The sequence below is a fragment of the Loxodonta africana genome, chromosome 11, assembly GCF_030014295.1.
Source record: "Loxodonta africana isolate mLoxAfr1 chromosome 11, mLoxAfr1.hap2, whole genome shotgun sequence".
Classification (NCBI taxonomy): Eukaryota; Metazoa; Chordata; class Mammalia; order Proboscidea; family Elephantidae; genus Loxodonta; species Loxodonta africana.
Window position 1 is genome coordinate 29,785,777 of NC_087352.1, and position 16,690 is coordinate 29,802,466.

The 16,690-nt window shown below is 41.4% G+C and overlaps 1 protein-coding gene across 11 annotated transcripts in view; it reads right to left on the minus strand.

Annotated features, from left to right (window-relative positions):
- Window positions 1-16,690, minus strand: part of ATP9B (ATPase phospholipid transporting 9B (putative)) — a 243,155-nt gene that overhangs the window by 68,319 nt on the left and 158,146 nt on the right. For all 11 annotated transcript variants that reach the window (XM_010586683.3, XM_064294374.1, XM_010586682.3 and 8 more), the window contains one exon: window positions 1,040-1,182. In XM_010586683.3, coding sequence (XP_010584985.2) covers window positions 1,040-1,182 — 143 coding nt within the window. The remainder of the gene's footprint in view (window positions 1-1,039; window positions 1,183-16,690) is intronic.

The following is a 16,690-nucleotide window of genomic DNA, read 5'->3' on the forward strand; positions in this document are numbered from 1 at the left end:
AAGAAGCACTCTCTTCATGAGTATCATTTTATGTCTTATAGTTCAGTCTAATCTTTGTCTGAAGAGATGGCTTTGGGAATGGTTTCAATTCTAGGCTAACAGAGAGTCCAGGGGCCATGTCTTCCAGGGTCCCACCAGTCACAGTCAGACCATTAAGTTGGTCTTTTGACTAGAATTTGAGTTCTGCACCCCACTTTTCTCCTGCTCCACCAGGGACTCTCTGTTGTGTTCCCTGTCAGGGTGGTCATTGGTGGTAGCTGGGCACCATCTAGATCTTCTGGTCTCAGGCTGATGGAGTCTCTGGTTTATGTGGCCCGTTCTGTCTCTTGGGCTCAAATTTTCCCTGTGCCTTTGGTTTTCTTCATTCTCCTTTGCTCCACGTGGGTTGGGACCAACTGATACATCTTAGATGGCTGCTCACTAGCTTTTAAGACCCCAGACGCCACTCACCATCAGACATGTCCTTTGTTATCGTCCTGGATTTGATTGTCTTTTATTTAGTATGCTACAAATTGACAGAGTTCTTTGACGAAAAAAACAACAAAATAAAAATGAACAAAATTTTGGGCATGGAGTCTTAGAGTAGGATAAACAGTCTACAGTAAAGCTCTTTAGGAGAATGCTATAGTCAAAATACCAAATTCGCATATCTTATTGTTATCTTCTTCTAATAGCTCACAGTATCATGCTATAATAAGCAAACATGCAATTTTTGCTCTTAAGATGCCACTAGAGAGGTGTTATAAAGGTGGTTATAAAGGCAACTGTAAGATGGTAGGAAATTCAAAGTAACAGAAATATGTAAATCTCCAAGAATGTAACATTTTGCTAATTCTGATGACACCATGTATATTAGAAGATGAAGATTAACTTGTGTAGCAGTTTTCACGAGTCTGAAAAACTCTAAACATATGAATTCAATATTCTATCAGATGCATATATATACACACACATACACACAGACATACAAACAGGATGATGTTTTTTCACGGAATGCTAACTAGTCCATGGCAAGATAAACACAGGCTATTAGTAGTACCTGTTTTGTCTGTCAGTAAGTACACCAAGCGCCCCAGCTCTTCAGGGATGGTGCTGGTACGGACAACGGTCCCAGGGATGTGTTCGTCCCTCATGATCATCCACCCATAGGCTGCTTTGCCCATGTCCAAGTTCACTCGCAAGCTGCCAAATAAAACCCATCACAGCATTTAGTGCAATCTAAGCACATGCAAAATTTTCAGTCAAGGCTTTCATATACATTTGTTTATTTATAGGAATTTTCTTTACCTTTGAGATAAAAAGATAATATTGGACTTTAGATTTTAAGTGAATTTGGTGACATTTAAGTCAACAAATACTTTACACCCCCAGATAATGTCTGCAGGTGACAATAAAATGGATAACCCATGGCTCTGTCCTTAATCACAGTTTATAACATGAGCTAGAACAGAAAAAGGCAGGATGTTCTAAGCGCCATTGCTAAGGAACAAAGTACTGTTAGCCTTCAGAAAAGAGAGATCCCACGTGTTTCAAAAAAATCAGGCAACATTTTATTGGGAATAAATACTTGAAATGGGTAGAAATATTGTGCACTCATTTTATAACTATTAATTGAATGTCTCCTGCATGCCAGGTTCTAAACAAGAATACTTGAGAACAAGACACTCCCATATGATGACGCAGGCAGTGAGGGCATAAGCAGCCTTCCGAGATGAAGGCTAACCAGGAGAAGGGCTGTGTGGAGGGCATGCACTCTGTGAACTGACAGACAGATGGGCACCGGCACAGGAACACTGGGGAGGAGGGGCCACCCTGCAGGTGCTGGACTCTAAGTATGGTTTGAAGATCCACAGTGTTTTTCTCGTAATTTTGATTTAAAATAAGAACCAAGACTTCCTGGCTTCCACTCATTTGGACGAAGACCCATCATGTATCCTCCCTCAGCTGAGGCGCCAGTTGACGTGAGGATGACACCCTACTCGTCACCTCTCTGTCTGCTGGGAAGATGGACACTTAAAGTCCTGTATTGGGTCTTAGTTGTTCATTCTAAGGTTCATTCTCATAATGAAAATGATTTTATAACACTCTTTCCAGAAAGCTTACTTAAAATATAATAACAGTACAAATCTTAAAGACTACTACTACAGGGACTGACCTCTTAAAGACTCCACTATAAAGGCCATAGCATGCTATCAGCAGCACTGTAGATTTTTTCATAAATACACTGTTCTTGCTACACCAGTCGAAATGTCTTCAAACACCCACTTAACTATCCATGACTCTGTCAGTGCTCCCATCTCACAGGTGAACCCACTGAGCCTCAAGTCCCTACAGTGGCCGGCCCAGGGTCACGGCACCAGCAGACTGAATTCTTCACCACTGAGCTACGCACCGCTGCTCCTCCCAGATACCCCCTCTGCAGCAGAATCCGTGCTATCTTCCTGAAGGAGCACAGTGAACACTCCAGGGCTTCGATGTATATGAATGTACTTGAATATTTATACAGAGAAAAACGACACCTCCTGCAATCAGCAGATGACACTGTTCACAGCTTCAAAACTGCTTCTTAACTCAGAAAAACCTCAGGGAAAAGCAGGTTTAATAAACAAGATAACCCGTTGTTATTTTAAACAGTAATTATGATAGTATTTACACACAATTCTCAGTCTGTGGTTGATCCTCAATGGTGGTGCATTTTTTAGAGTGAGTAAAAGCAACAATAAAAAAGGTGTCTCTCCCTCTCATGCACATTGTTCTTCAAAAAGCCATAGAACATTATGGCATCTGATTTCACTCTCTGAGATGGGTAAGGATACCTTACAAAGCATTAAGGAAATATGTTACATTCAATGGACTCCATGCAATTTCCACCTGATGGAGAGTATGGGAAGGTTAAGTATTCCCTGGAAGTTGAAATGTCCAGATGTTAAGCTTTAAAGGCCACGGGAAAGAGGCACTAAGAAACCTGAGCTGTGTTCAAAAAGAAGATATGACAGACAGAAGTGTCAGGAACAAGGCAGGCTGTACCAAGGCACATCTTTACGACTGACTCAGCATGCCTTCCTAACACACTGTCACGTGGTTCATTCCATTCAGCACAGAAATAGCTGCAGCAGCATTTGGAGCAGTGGCAGAGGGCCAGGAGGGGAGTGGAGAGCCAGCCTCTATGGCATGGCCCTGGGGCTCCGGGTAGATCAAGACAACCTCAGCTTCTTCACTTAAGAACCAGGGAGAGATGCATGTACGTACCTCCCAGCCCTACGTTCTCTATGATAATATGACTCTGTGCTGAAACATCTCCAAAACTTCCTGCAAATCGTTACAATGCTTGAGAAATCGCGCCCGCACTTTTCCAATTACTTTTTGAAAAGAACATTCCATAGCAATTATAAAAAGGTATTACAACTAACACAATCCAAACGTGGCTAGGTAGAGTCCAGAACTAAGTATTTTGTTGTTGTCCAGCTATTCATTTTTGCTATCTCTAAACTTCACATGTATTAAGACAATGTGATTACAATGATGCTAGATTGCTATACACCAAACTCCGTACACGTTTATTTGGTTAAATCTATTCTGGTCACTTTAAGCGCAGTAAGAGCGAGAGAGGCTACAGACAGCATTTTCATCATTCATCTTGATGAGAAGGAGAGTGAGCCGTGAAGTCTGTCAGCACAACACATGGCCAGCATCCCGGGTCTTGCCACAACAACCTTTACCTGCCTCCCAGCATCCATCGGCAACATGTTCCATCCAGGCCTCATGCTGACCCTGCCTTCTTCCTTTCCAGCCCACTTTCTCTAGGATCCATGCTGAGCTCTCTGTCCACTGACCCAGCTGCTTTCCTATTGCCCAGCACACTCTCTCATGCCCTCAACCTCATTCCTCCCACAGCCCAATGTCTAGGGCCATTATGAAAGACACCTGCTGCACTGACTCATCTCTCTTACCCTTTCTTCCTCACTCATCTGACAAAACCCCAACTGGAGGAAGGAAACCAACCATTCACCACCTCTGCCTGGGACTCAGGTCTCCAGTCCAGTTTTCACTGAACCATCAAATGGACATCCCCAATACCAGCAATCCTACTGCAGTGCACTCTTTGCACGTCCACAGCCTTCCCCCTGCTGGAGCCTGCAAAAGACCCGCTCCTGGTGCTGCAGGGACCGGTAGCGTTGGATCAGACCAGTTGAGACAGGCACAGGACCAGCAGCGTGGGACGAGCAGTGTCAGATCTGGACCAGCATGGGACCAGCGGCGTGGAACTGGGACCAGCAGCGTGGTACCAGGACCAGCATGGGACCAGGAGTCAGCATTTCGACAGCACTACTGTTTCTCAGCCTCCTTGCTCACACTTGCCTCATCCTCTAGACCCTAATGGGGTGGGGGGGCCCTAGGGCTCAGTGCTGAGCTGACCACCTTCTCTATTGCAACTCTCTCCCTAAGCTAAAAAATATTTTTAATGAGGTCCAGGTCCTTCTTCATTCCATACTCTAAAATAAATTACATATGAATTAAAAAGTAGGCTATGGAATATCTCCAATGGTGTCAAAAGGAAATACAGAAATAGTTGTTTATAATCTTGAGGTAGAGAAGGCACTTTAAAATAAGACACAAGAAGGATAAGATGGATACCATTCATGACATTAACACTAAAACTCTATATACCATAAAAGACCCCAAAAGGCAAGTTACAGACTGGAGAAAATATTTTCCGTTTATAATACATAAATAGCTACCCATTAACACATGGCCGTTGAGCCGATTCCGACTCCCAGTGACCCTATAGGACAGAGCAGAACTACTCCACAGGATTTCCAAGGCTGATCTTTACGGAAGCAGACTGCCACATCTTTCTCTTGTCGGGCGGCTGGTGGGTTCAAACCACTGACCTTTCAGTTAGCAGCTGAGTGCTTAACCACTATGACGCCAGGGCTCCTTCATACAAAGGACTACTTCCCAGAGTATAATAAAAGAACTCTGACAAGTCAGTAAGAGAAAATCAAATAACCCAACTGAAAACTGACCCATGTGGAGGTAAATCATAGAAGGGCATTTCCCACTGACCAATAAATACTTGAAAAGATATTGGACTTCCTTACTATTTCAAATAAGATGCCATTTTTTCTTTTACCCAATAAATTGGCAGTAAGACAAAGCCTGATAATATCAAATGTCAGTGAGAATGCAGGGAAAGACGTAGAGAGCCTTTAGAGAGTAATTTGGCAACACACAGAAAACATAACGCTGTTTCTATTCTAGCCATCTGCCCACCAGGGGAACGCCTCCATGCATGCACAGGAGACTGTGAAAGGATATTACTGTGGCAGTGATTATAAGACCAACAACAAAGTGAAAGAGTCTGAACTGCCCATCAATTGGTGTAGTTAAAATGTGACCAATAAAAAAGCAAGTTGCAAGTATATATAAATTGCACAACAACATTTATGAATTTTAAAAAATCTACAAATGCTTTATATTGTCTAGGGTCTACACATAGGCAGCAAGGCTATATAAATATGAGCAGCAAGGACACCCACCATGTCAGGAGAGAGGCTTACTCTGGAGAGGGCGGGTGTGGAGGCTTGGGCAGGCCTACAACACACTCTGTAACATCTAACACCTTAAAAAACAAATATGTGAGCTTGTTAAATCTATGGTAAATACATGGGTATCTGTTAGTATTCTATGGCCTTTTAAGATATTTTTAAAATTTCATAATTTAACACTACAATTAAAAAAATCATATGCTGGGTCATCCTATATTTTGGGGACAATTTTGCTGTAATCCTGTGCGTAAAAGAGTTAAAAGAGAGCCTCTCGGGGATTCTCCAGGCCTATGACTTAAAAACACCTGTATAAGCAGATGCTCTGAAAATATACCTTCAGGGGATGGGCTCTGCTTGTGCTACTCACAGTACAGCTCTGACGATACACAGCTCAAAGTGTTTGGCTGTGTCCAGTTTAATTCTATCACATAAATAGCAGACAGTACATACTTAAACCATGTGCAATTGCTGATATTCAACCATTTTTTTTTAATTAACTTTTATTAAGCTTCAAGTGAACATTTACAAATCCAATCATTCTGTCACATATAAGTTTACATACATCTCACTCCCTACTCCCACTTGCTCTCCCCATCTTGAGTCAGCCCTTTCAGTCTCTCCTTTCGTGACAATTTTGCCGGCTTCCCTCTCTCTCTATCCTCCCATCCCCTCTCCAGACAAGAGTTGCCAACACAATCTCAAGTGTCCACCGGATATAATTAGCTCACTCTTCATCAGCGTCTCTCTCCCACCCGCTGACCAGTCCCTTTCATGTCTGATGAGTTGTCTTCGGGGATGGTTCCTGTCCTGTGTCAACAGAAGGTCTGGGGACCATGGCCACCAGGATTCCTCTAGTCTCAGTCAGACCACTAAGTTTGGTCATTTTATGAGAATTTGGGGTCTGTATCCCACTGATTTCCTGCTCCCTCAGGGGTCCTCTGCTGTGCTCCCTGTCAGGGCAGTCATCGATTGTGGCCGGGCACCCACTAGTTCTTCTGGTCTCAGGATGATGTAGGTCTCTGGTTCATGTGGCCCTTTCTGTCTCTTGGGCTCTTAGTTGTAGTGTGGCCTTGGTGTTCTTCATTTTCCTTTGCTCCAGGTGGGTTGAGACCAATTGATGCATCTTAGATGGCCGCTTGTTAGCATTTAAGACCCCAGACGCCACATTTCAAAGTGGGATGCAGAATGATTTCATAATAGAATTATTTTGCCAATTGACTTAGAAGTCCCTGCAAACCATATTCCCCAGACCCTCGCCCTTGCCCCGCTGACCTTTGAAGCATTCATTTTATCCCGGAAACTTCTTTGCTTTTGGTCCAGTCCAATTGAGCTGACCTTCCATGTATTGAGTGTTGTCTTTCCTTTCACCTAAAGCATTTCTTATCTACTGATTAATCAATAAAAAACCCTCACCCACCCTCCCTCCCTCCCCCCCTCGTAACCACAAAAGTATGTGTTCTTCTCAGGTTTACTATTTCTCAAGATCTTGTAATAGTGGTCTTATACAATATTTGTCCTTTTGCCTCTGACTAATTTCGCTCAGCATAATGCTTTCCAGGTTCCTCCATGTTATGAAATGTTTCACAGATTCGTCACTGTTCTTTATCGATGCGTAGTATTCCATTGTGTTAATATACCACAATTTATTTACCCATTCATCCGTTGATGGACACCTTGGTTGCTTCCAACTTTTTGCTATTGTAAACAGAGCTGCAATAAACATGGGTGTGCATATATCTGTTTGTGTGAAGGCTCTTGTATCTCTAGGGTATATTCCGAGGAGTGGGATTTCTGGGTTGCATGGTAGTTCTATTTCTAACTGTTTAAGATATCGGCGGATAGATTTCCAAAGTGGTTGTACCATTTTACATTCCCACCAGCAGTGTATGAGAGTTCCAATCTCTCCGCAGCCTCTCCAACATTTATTATTTTGTGTTTTTTGGATTAATGCCAGCCTTGCTGGTGTGAGATGGAATCTCATCGCAGTTTTAATTTGCATTTCTCTAATGGCTAATGATCGAGAGCATTTTCTCATGTACCTGTTGGCTGCCTGAATATCTTCTTTAGTGAAATGTGTGTTCATATCCTTTGCCCACTTTTTGATTGGGTTGTTTGTCTTTTTGTAGTTGAGTTTTGACAGAATCATGTAGATTTTAGAGATCAGGCGTTGGTCGGAGATGTCATAGCTGAAAATTCTTTCCCAGTCTGTAGGTGGTCTTTTTACTCTTTTGGTGAAGTCTTTAGATGAGCATAGGTGTTTGATTTTTAGGAGCTCCCAGTGATCGGGTTTCTCTTCATCATTTTTGGTAATGTTTTGTATTCTGTTTATAACTTGTATTAGGGCTCCTAGGGTTGTCCCAATTTTTTCTTCCATGATCTTTATCGTTTTAGTCTTTATGTTTAGGTCTTTGATCCACTTGGAGTTAGTTTTTGTGCATGGTGTAAGGTATGGGTCCTGTTTCATTTTTTTGCAAATGGATATCCAGTTATGCCAGCACCATTTGTTAAAAAGGCTATCTTTTCCCCAATTAATTGACACTGGTCCTTTGTCAAATATCAGCTGCTCATACATGGATGGATCTATGTCTGGGTTCTCAATTCTGTTCCATTGGTCTATGTGCCTGTTGTACCAGTACCAGGCTGTTTTGACTACTGTGGCTGTATAATAGGTTCTGAAATCAGGTAGAGTGAGGCCTCCCACTTTCTTCTTCTTTTTCAGTAATGCTTTGCTTATCCGGGGCTTCTTTCCCTTCCATATGAAATTGGTGATTTGTTTCTCTATCCCCTTAAAATATGACATTGGAATTTGGATCGGAAGTGCGTTAAATGTATAGATGGCTTTTAGTAGAATAGACATTTTTACTATGTTAAGTCTTCCTATCCATGAGCAAGGTATGTTTTTCCACTTAAGTATGTCCTTTTGAATTTCTTGTAGTAGAGCTTTGTAGTTTTCTTTGTATAGGTCTTTTACATCTTTGGTAAGATTTATTCCTAAGTATCTTATCTTCTTGGGGGCTACTGTGAATGGTATTGATTTGGTCATTTCCTCTTCGGTGTTCTTTTTGTTGATGTAGAGGAATCCAAGTGATTTTTGTATGTTTATTTTATAACCTGAGACTCTGCCAAACTCTTCTATTAGTTTCAGTAGTTTTCTGGAGGATTCCTTAGGGTTTTCTGTGTATATAATCATGTCATCTGCAAATAGTGATAACTTTACTTCCTCCTTGCCAATCCGGATACCTTTTATTTCTTTGTCTAGCCTAATTGCCCTGGCTAGGACTTCCAGCACGATGTTGAATAAGAGCGGTGATAAAGGGCATCCTTGTCTGGTTCCCGTTCTCAAGGGAAATGCTTTCAGGTTCTCTCCATTTAGAGTGATGTTGGCTGTTGGCTTTGCATAGATGCCCTTTATTATGTTGAGGAATTTTCCTTCAATTCCTATTTTGTTAAGAGTTTTTATCATAAATGGGTGTTGGACTTTGTCAAATGCCTTTTCTGCATCAATTGATAAGATCATGTGGTTTTTGTCTTTTGTTTTATTTATGTGATGGATTACATTAATGGTTTTTCTGATATTAAACCAGCCTTGCATACCTGGTATAAATCCCACTTGATCATGGTGAATTATTTTTTTGATGTGTTGTTGGATTCTATTGGCTAGAATTTTGTTGAGGATTTTTGCATCTATGTTCATGAGGGATATAGGTCTATAATTTTCTTTTTTTGTAATGTCTTTACCTGGTTTTGGTATCAGGGAGATGGTGGCTTCATAGAATGAGTTGGGTAGTATTCCGTCATTTTCTATGCTTTGGAATACCTTCAGAAGTAGTGGTGTTAACTTTTCCCTGAAAGTTTGGTAGAACTCTGCAGTGAAGCCGTCCGGGCCAGGGCTTTTTTTTGTTGGGAGTTTTTTGATTACCGTTTCAATCTCGTTTTTTGTTATGGGTCTATTTAGTTGTTCTACTTCTGAATGTGTTAGTTTAGGTAGGTAGTGTTTTTCCAGGAATTCATCCATTTCTTCTAGGTTTTCAAATTTGTTAGAGTACAAGTTTTCAAAATAATTTGAAATGATTCTTTTAATTTCATTTGGCTCTGTTGTGATGTGGTCCTTCTCGTTTCTTATTCGGGTTATTTGTTTCCTTTCCTGTATTTCTTTAGTCAGTCTAGCCAATGGTTTATCAATTTTGTTAATTTTTTCAGAGAACCAGCTTTTGGCTTTGTTAATTCTTTCAATTGTTTTTCTGTTCTCTAATTCATTTAGTTCAGCTCTAATTTTTATTATTTGTTTTCTTCTGGTGCCTGGTGGATTCTTTTGTTGCTCACTTTCTATTTGTTCAAGTTGTCGGGACAGTTCTCTGATTTTGGCTCTTTCTTCTTTTTGTATGTGTGCATTTATCGATATAAATTGGCCTCTGAGCACTGCTTTTGCTGTGTCCCAGAGGTTTTGATAGGAAGTATTTTCATTCTCGTTGCTTTCTATGAATTTCCTTATTCCCTCCTTGACGTCTTCTATAACCCAGTCTTTTTTCAGGAGGGTATTGTTCATTTTCCAAGTATTTGATTTCTTTTCCCTAGTTTTTCTGTTATTGATCACTAGTTTTATTGCCTTGTGGTCTGAGAAGATGCTTTGTAATATTTCGATGTTTTGGACTCTGCAAAGGTTTGTTTTATGACCTAATATGTGGTCTATTCTAGAGAATGTTCCATGTGCGCTAGAAAAAAAAGTATGTTTGGCAGCAGTTGGGTGGAGAGTTCTGTATAAGTCAATGAGGCCAAGTTGGTTGATTGTTGTAATTAGATCTTCCGTGTCTCTATTGAGCTCCTTACTGGATGTCCTGTCCTTTTCCGAAAGTGGTGTGTTGAAGTCTCCTACTATAATTGTGGAGGTATCTATCTCACTTTTCAATTCTGTTAAAATTTGATTTATGTATCTTGCAGCCCTGTCATTGGGTGCATAAATATTTAATATGGTTATGTCTTCCTGATCAATTGTCCCTTTTATCATTATATAGTGTCCTTCTTTATCCTTTGTGGTGGATTTAAGTCTAAAGTCTATTTTGTCAGAAATTAATATTGCTACTCCTCTTCTTTTTTGCTTATTGTTTGCTTGATATATTTTTTTCCATCCTTTGAGTTTTAGTTTGTTTGTGTCTCTAAGTCTAAGGTGTGTTTCTTGTAGGCAGCATATAGATGGATCGTGTTTCTTTATCCAGTCTGTGACTCTCTGTCTCTTTATTGGTGCATTTAGTCCATTTACATTCAGCATAATTATAGATAAATAAGTTTTTAGTGCTGTCATTTTGATGCCTTTTTATGTGTGTTGTTGTCAATTTCATTTTTCCACATACTTTTTTGTGCTGAGGCGTTTTTCTTAGTAAATTGTGAGATGTTAGTTGAGTCGTTACGTTTTTCTTGGCTTTTATCTTGAGTTATAGAGTTGTTATACCTTTTTGTGGTTACCTTATTATTTACCCCTATTTTTCTAAGTAAAAACCTAACTTGTATTGTACTATATCGCCTTGTATCACTCTCCATATGGCAGTTCAATGCCTCCTGTATTTAGTCCCTCTTTTTGATTATTGTGATCTTTTACCTATTGACTTCCATGATTCCTTGTTATGTGTATTTTTTTTTTCAATTAATCTTAATTTGTTTGTTTTTGTGATTTCCCTATTTGAGTTGATATCAGGACGTTCTGTTTTGTGACCTTGTGTTGTGCTGATACCTATTGACTTCCATGATTCCCCGTTATGTGTATTATTTTTTTTTCAATTAATCTTAATTTGTTTGTTTTTGTGATTTCCCTATTTGAGTTGATATCAGGACGTTCTGTTTTGTGACCTTGTGTTGTGCTGATATCTGATATTATTGGTTCTCTGACCAAACAATATCCTTTAGTATTTCTTGTAGTTTTGGTTTGGTTTTTGCAAATTCTCTAAACTTGTGTTTATCTGTAAATATCTTAATTTCGCCTTCATATTTCAGAGAGAGTTTTGCTGGATATATGATCCTTGGCTGGCAGTTTTTCTCCTTCAGTGTTCTGTATACGTCGTCCCATTCCCTTCTTGCCTGCATGGTTTCTGCTGAGTAGTCTGAACTTATTCTTATTGATTCTCCATTGAAGGAAACCTTTCTTTTCTCCCTGGCTGCTTTTAAAATTTTCTGTTTATCTTTGGTTTTGGTGAGTTTGATGATAATATGTCTTGGTGTTTTTCTTTTTGGATCAATCTTAAATGGGGTTCGATGAGCATCTTGGATAGATATCCTTTCGTCTTTCATGATGTCAGGGAAGTTTTCTGTCAAGAGTTCTTCAACTATTTTCTCTGTGTTTTCTGTCCCCCCTCCCTGTTCTGGGACTCCAATCACCCACAGGTTATCCTTCTTGATAGAGTCCCACATGATTCTTAGGGTTTCTTCATTTTTTTAAATTCTTTTATCTGATTTTTTTTCAGCTATGTTGGTGTTGATTCCCTGGTCCTCCAGATGTCCCAGTCTGCATTCTAATTGCTCAAGTCTGCTCCTCTGACTTCCTATTGCGTTGTCTAATTCTGTAATTTTATTGTTAATCTTTTGGATTTCTATATGCTGTCTCTCTATGGATTCTTGCAACTTATTAATTTTTCCACTATGTTCTTGAATAATCTTTTTGAGTTCTTCAACAGTTTTATCAGTGTGTTCCTTGGCTTTTTCTGCAGTTTGCCTTATTTCATTTGTGATGTCTTGAAGCATTCTGTAAATTAGTTTCTTATATTCTGTATCTGATAATTCCAGGATTGTATCTTCATCTGGGAAAGATTTTGATTCTTTTGTTTGGGGGGTTGGAGAAGCTGTCATGGTCTGCTTCTTTATGTGGTTTGATATGGATTGTTGTCTCCGAGCCATCACTGGGAAACTAGTTTTTCCAGAAAATCCGCTAAAAAAAAATGCAGTCAGATCCCTATCAGAGTTCTCCCTCTGGCTCAGGCTATTCGGATATTAATGAAGCCGCCTGGGGAGGGTGGGGGAGGGAACAGAGAGATAGGAGAGTAGCACCTCAGAATATAGCCAGAGTTGCTTGTCTTGCTTGGAATGACTATTATATCTGAGATTCCTGCGGGGCGCGTTGCCTATGTGTGCTGGCTGTGTGGAGATTGCCCCTGGGGGGTCTAGCCCGCTGGAGTCACGGTCAGATCCTCCGCTTCCAGCCCCACGCCCAGCATCAAGGCTCCCCTGCTGGGACGGTGCACTCTCGACTCCAAAATCAGTAGCTGCCTCCCGGGGACTTCTTGTCCCTCCAGCCGTGTAGCCGTGCCGCCTCTGCGAACCGGTTGGGCCCCCTCCCGGGGTTAGTTCAGGTGGGTGGAGCAGCTCCCCGTGCTTGTGCCGTGACCGAGTGTCCCGGCTGGGACGCTGTTCTCCCCGCTCCAATACCAGTCGCTGCCTCCCGGGGACTTCTCCCACCGGCTGCGTCCCACGCCGCCCACGCGAACCGGCTGGGCCCTCTCCCGGGGTTAGTTCAGGGGGGTGGAGCAGCTCTCCGTGTTTATGCCGTACCTGCGTCCAGTCCAAATCCCGGCGGGACGGTTCCCTGGCTGGGACGCTGCTCTCCCCATTCCAAGACCAGTCACTGCCTCCCGGGGACTTCTCCTACCGGCTGCGTCCCACGCCGCCCGCGGAACCGGCTGGTCCCCCTCCCAGGGTTAGTTCAGGGGGGTGGAGCAGCTCTCTGTGCTTGTGCCGTACCTGACTGGTACGCTGGCTCCAGGCTCTGGAAACAATCGCTGCTTCCCCGTATTAGTTCGTTCTCTGTCTCTAAATCTGTGTTTGTTGTTCAGGGTTTGTAGATTGTTATGTATGTGATTGATTCACTTGTTTTTCCGTGTCTTTGTTGTAAGAGGGATCCGAGGTAGCGTCTGCCTAGTCCGCCATCTTGGCTTCGCCTCCTATTCAACCATTTTTGACCAACTAAAATGCCAATTCCTATGGCTCATCCTACTAACAAATGTTACTTGAAGAACAATCTTTAGGTGTCAGTGAAAGTCTGCAGGTAAGTTAAAGAAAATTAAAATCAAAAGGACTTGATTTATCAGTAGAGTTTATATCTTAAAAATAATACGAACTACACTAGTCAGAAAGAAAAACTTTGTGAATTACACAGATATTTTAAAACAACACTTCACCATCTCTTGGCAATTTATGACTCCATTAGAAGTACAAAACAAGCTAAATGGGAGATACCTCCACTAAACAACGGTGGCTCAAAGTTATCCTTGGACACTTTATGGCGGAACAGAGCAGTTCCCTGCAGTGACCAACCTCCCCACGCCTCCTTGCCAATGGCACAGTCGGTGGATGGCTGGAGCTCAGGGCAGGAGGGTGGGCTCATGGGCTGGACTGCTTGGCCATGAGTCCTGGCTCCTCCTTTGTGCCTGAGTTTCCTCATACTTAAAGCTAGGATAGAAATGACATCTGTGCTGACACGGTTGTGGTAAAGCGTGAACGGCTGATACATTTGAGTGTTTAGAGTGAGGGTTTGGAGTAGCACCTGACACACGGTGAGAGCTCAGTAACTGCCAGTGAGTATTATTGCAAACATTTCTCGTTACTAAACATCAGGGCCGTTTAGGAGGATTTTAAGGCAGATGGAAGGTCTGTCTGAAGATACTCTATTAATCAAAAAGATAAAATGGAAGTTATGGCTATGTGGCTAAAATACAGTAAAAAATCGGGAGCGAATGAAGGCAGGCAAGGAGGCTAGTGAATTATCATTGCTCTCGGAGACAGAGTGGGGCTGAGGTCTAGAAAGGGGGACCTGGTATTGGTACGCTTTCACAGATCTGCTTCCTTGGCTCAGAGAGCTGTATTTTGGAAATACGTGACTTCTTCTGTGTGTGTTATGGTCTCCTTCTGGCTTGTAGTCAAATTATTTTGGAAAATGTCAGCCTGCCTTAGCTATCCTAAGGCAAACTGGACCTCGGCCTTCCGTTGGGCAGGATTTTGCCAAGAGTCCATCTTGTCTAATCTATCGCTGGTCACGGAGGTAGAGGGGGCCAGCTGAGCATCTTCCCGAGTCTCCCCCAGGAGCGTCTTCCTGTTTAAGTCAAGAAGGGTTCTCAAACTTTAATAAAATCATCTCTGCTGTCACAGAATTACCACAAAATGTTACATTACACCTAACTACTACTGAAATATTTTAGGCTGAGTACACATACCCTTCGAAGGTTATACACAGCATTAGCTACAAGTGAAAATAAGGATAGGGTTAATTTCCAGGATGATAGAAATATAGCATAACTACTGATTAATGCAAGTTTACTGTTTACTACTGAAAAGCTATTAAGGAAAATTTATCTTCCTCCACCTTAGACAATTACACTATATAGGAAGCAGAAGGTTTAAGTGTACTCTGACTCACAATGTATATTTTGATCAAATGTTAACAATAATTTTCTTTTAAATTTTAAATGTCTCTAAAAAGTTAAACTTTGCAGAGCTGACAGAGTAATTATCATCACTTACACTTGATTTTTCTTTTTAGCATTGTTCTAATTTTAGAGGATTTTAAAACCTAGATCTCTACTAAACCAGTACTTTATAGTAACATGGCTTGTGACAAAAAAAAAAACTACTAAATCTAATATTTTGACAAGAATTACAGGAATAGATAATAAGGTAATAGATACCAGATATATTTTTAGCTCATTATAGTGTTAATTTAGCAACTGTGATATTGTTACCAAGAGACCCATTCCAAATAAGTCAAGAAGTTATGTGTGGTTTCAGGTGGTTAACTCAACCAGGAGCCAATTATGACTTCACTGTTACGTAATAGGAAACCCTGGTGGCGTAGTGGTTAAGTGCTACAGCTGCTAACCAAAGGATCAGCAGTTCGAATCCACCAGGCGCTCCTTGGAAACTCTATGGAGCAGTTCTACTCTGTCCTATAGGGTCGCTGTGAGTCGGAGTCGACTCGATGGCACTGGGTTTGGTTTTGGTTTTGGTTTTGGGTTATGTAATAAGAAAAATGAAATGAACTGTCTTAAGTAAATACTGCTTCCAGGAATTCTGTGAAGAGGTACAGGCTTGAGTCTGCTTTATGCTGTGGTGAGGAAGCCCGGGGTTAATGCGAGAACAGGAAACCTTCTTGTGACGGCTCCTGCTGAATGCTTCACTCTTACGGCTAGGAAACATCTGAGGAGGGAGCTGGCCCTGAATGAATCTGAAGGTGAGTTTTCCTAGAATATGTGATTCACCACATTTACGTCCCACAGAACAGTGCTGCATCTGCATTCAAATGCTCATGTGTCAAGAGTAAACTAGCAGCACTTCTCAGTGAGTGAATCTACCTGAAGTAATTCCCAGGCATCCCTCCTAAGTGAGACTTATTTTTAGATTCCATTCTGAGCAAAGGGAAATAGAAGTCATCTTCATGAGAAGTTTCATCAAAAGTAATCAAATCTTTCCCTATAAATTATAAGGCTGAAAGGAAACAAATGCCATTTTATCTTAATTTTCCCCCATGTGTTTCATCCTGTGACACACCTACATGTTCCCTGACACACCATGGGTGGGCAGGAGGTTAAGTCCACTGCACTCAGATCACTGCTGTTACCTCTTTCCTGACTTCAGACTAGTGTATTCTAAGCCTGTGAGCTATCTTCCCTTAAGTTTATCAGAAGTACCATCAACATGAGTATATAAACAATGGAGGCTAACTTTTCTACTCCCTCCCCTTCCTATGCCAAAAAAAGCAAAATAAAAATAAAGAGATTTAGTCTTTCTCAAGAATGGATGGCCTGATCTACTCCATCCCCCATCCAGATACCAAGGGTACCCTCAATTCTTTTTTCCTTTCATTCCCTACATTCAGTCACAAAGTCCTGCCAATTCTACTTCCAATACGCCCCTAAACCAGCCTTCTACTTTCCACCAAGAGGAGACGTGGGTAATTGCAGCTCACTGGTTCTAATGTAGGGTATGATGGGTACTGATTTCTCATTTTCACAGTTCTAGCTCCGTGACCTGAGACTAACAACAGACTTAATCTGAGTGCAGTAACAGCATCTGGAAGATGCCATGTGTTGGCAAGTTTATTGTGGGGATGAGTAGTGATGCACACAAGAGCAGGCACGTGCTAAACCAGTGGAAGCAGACAATAAACC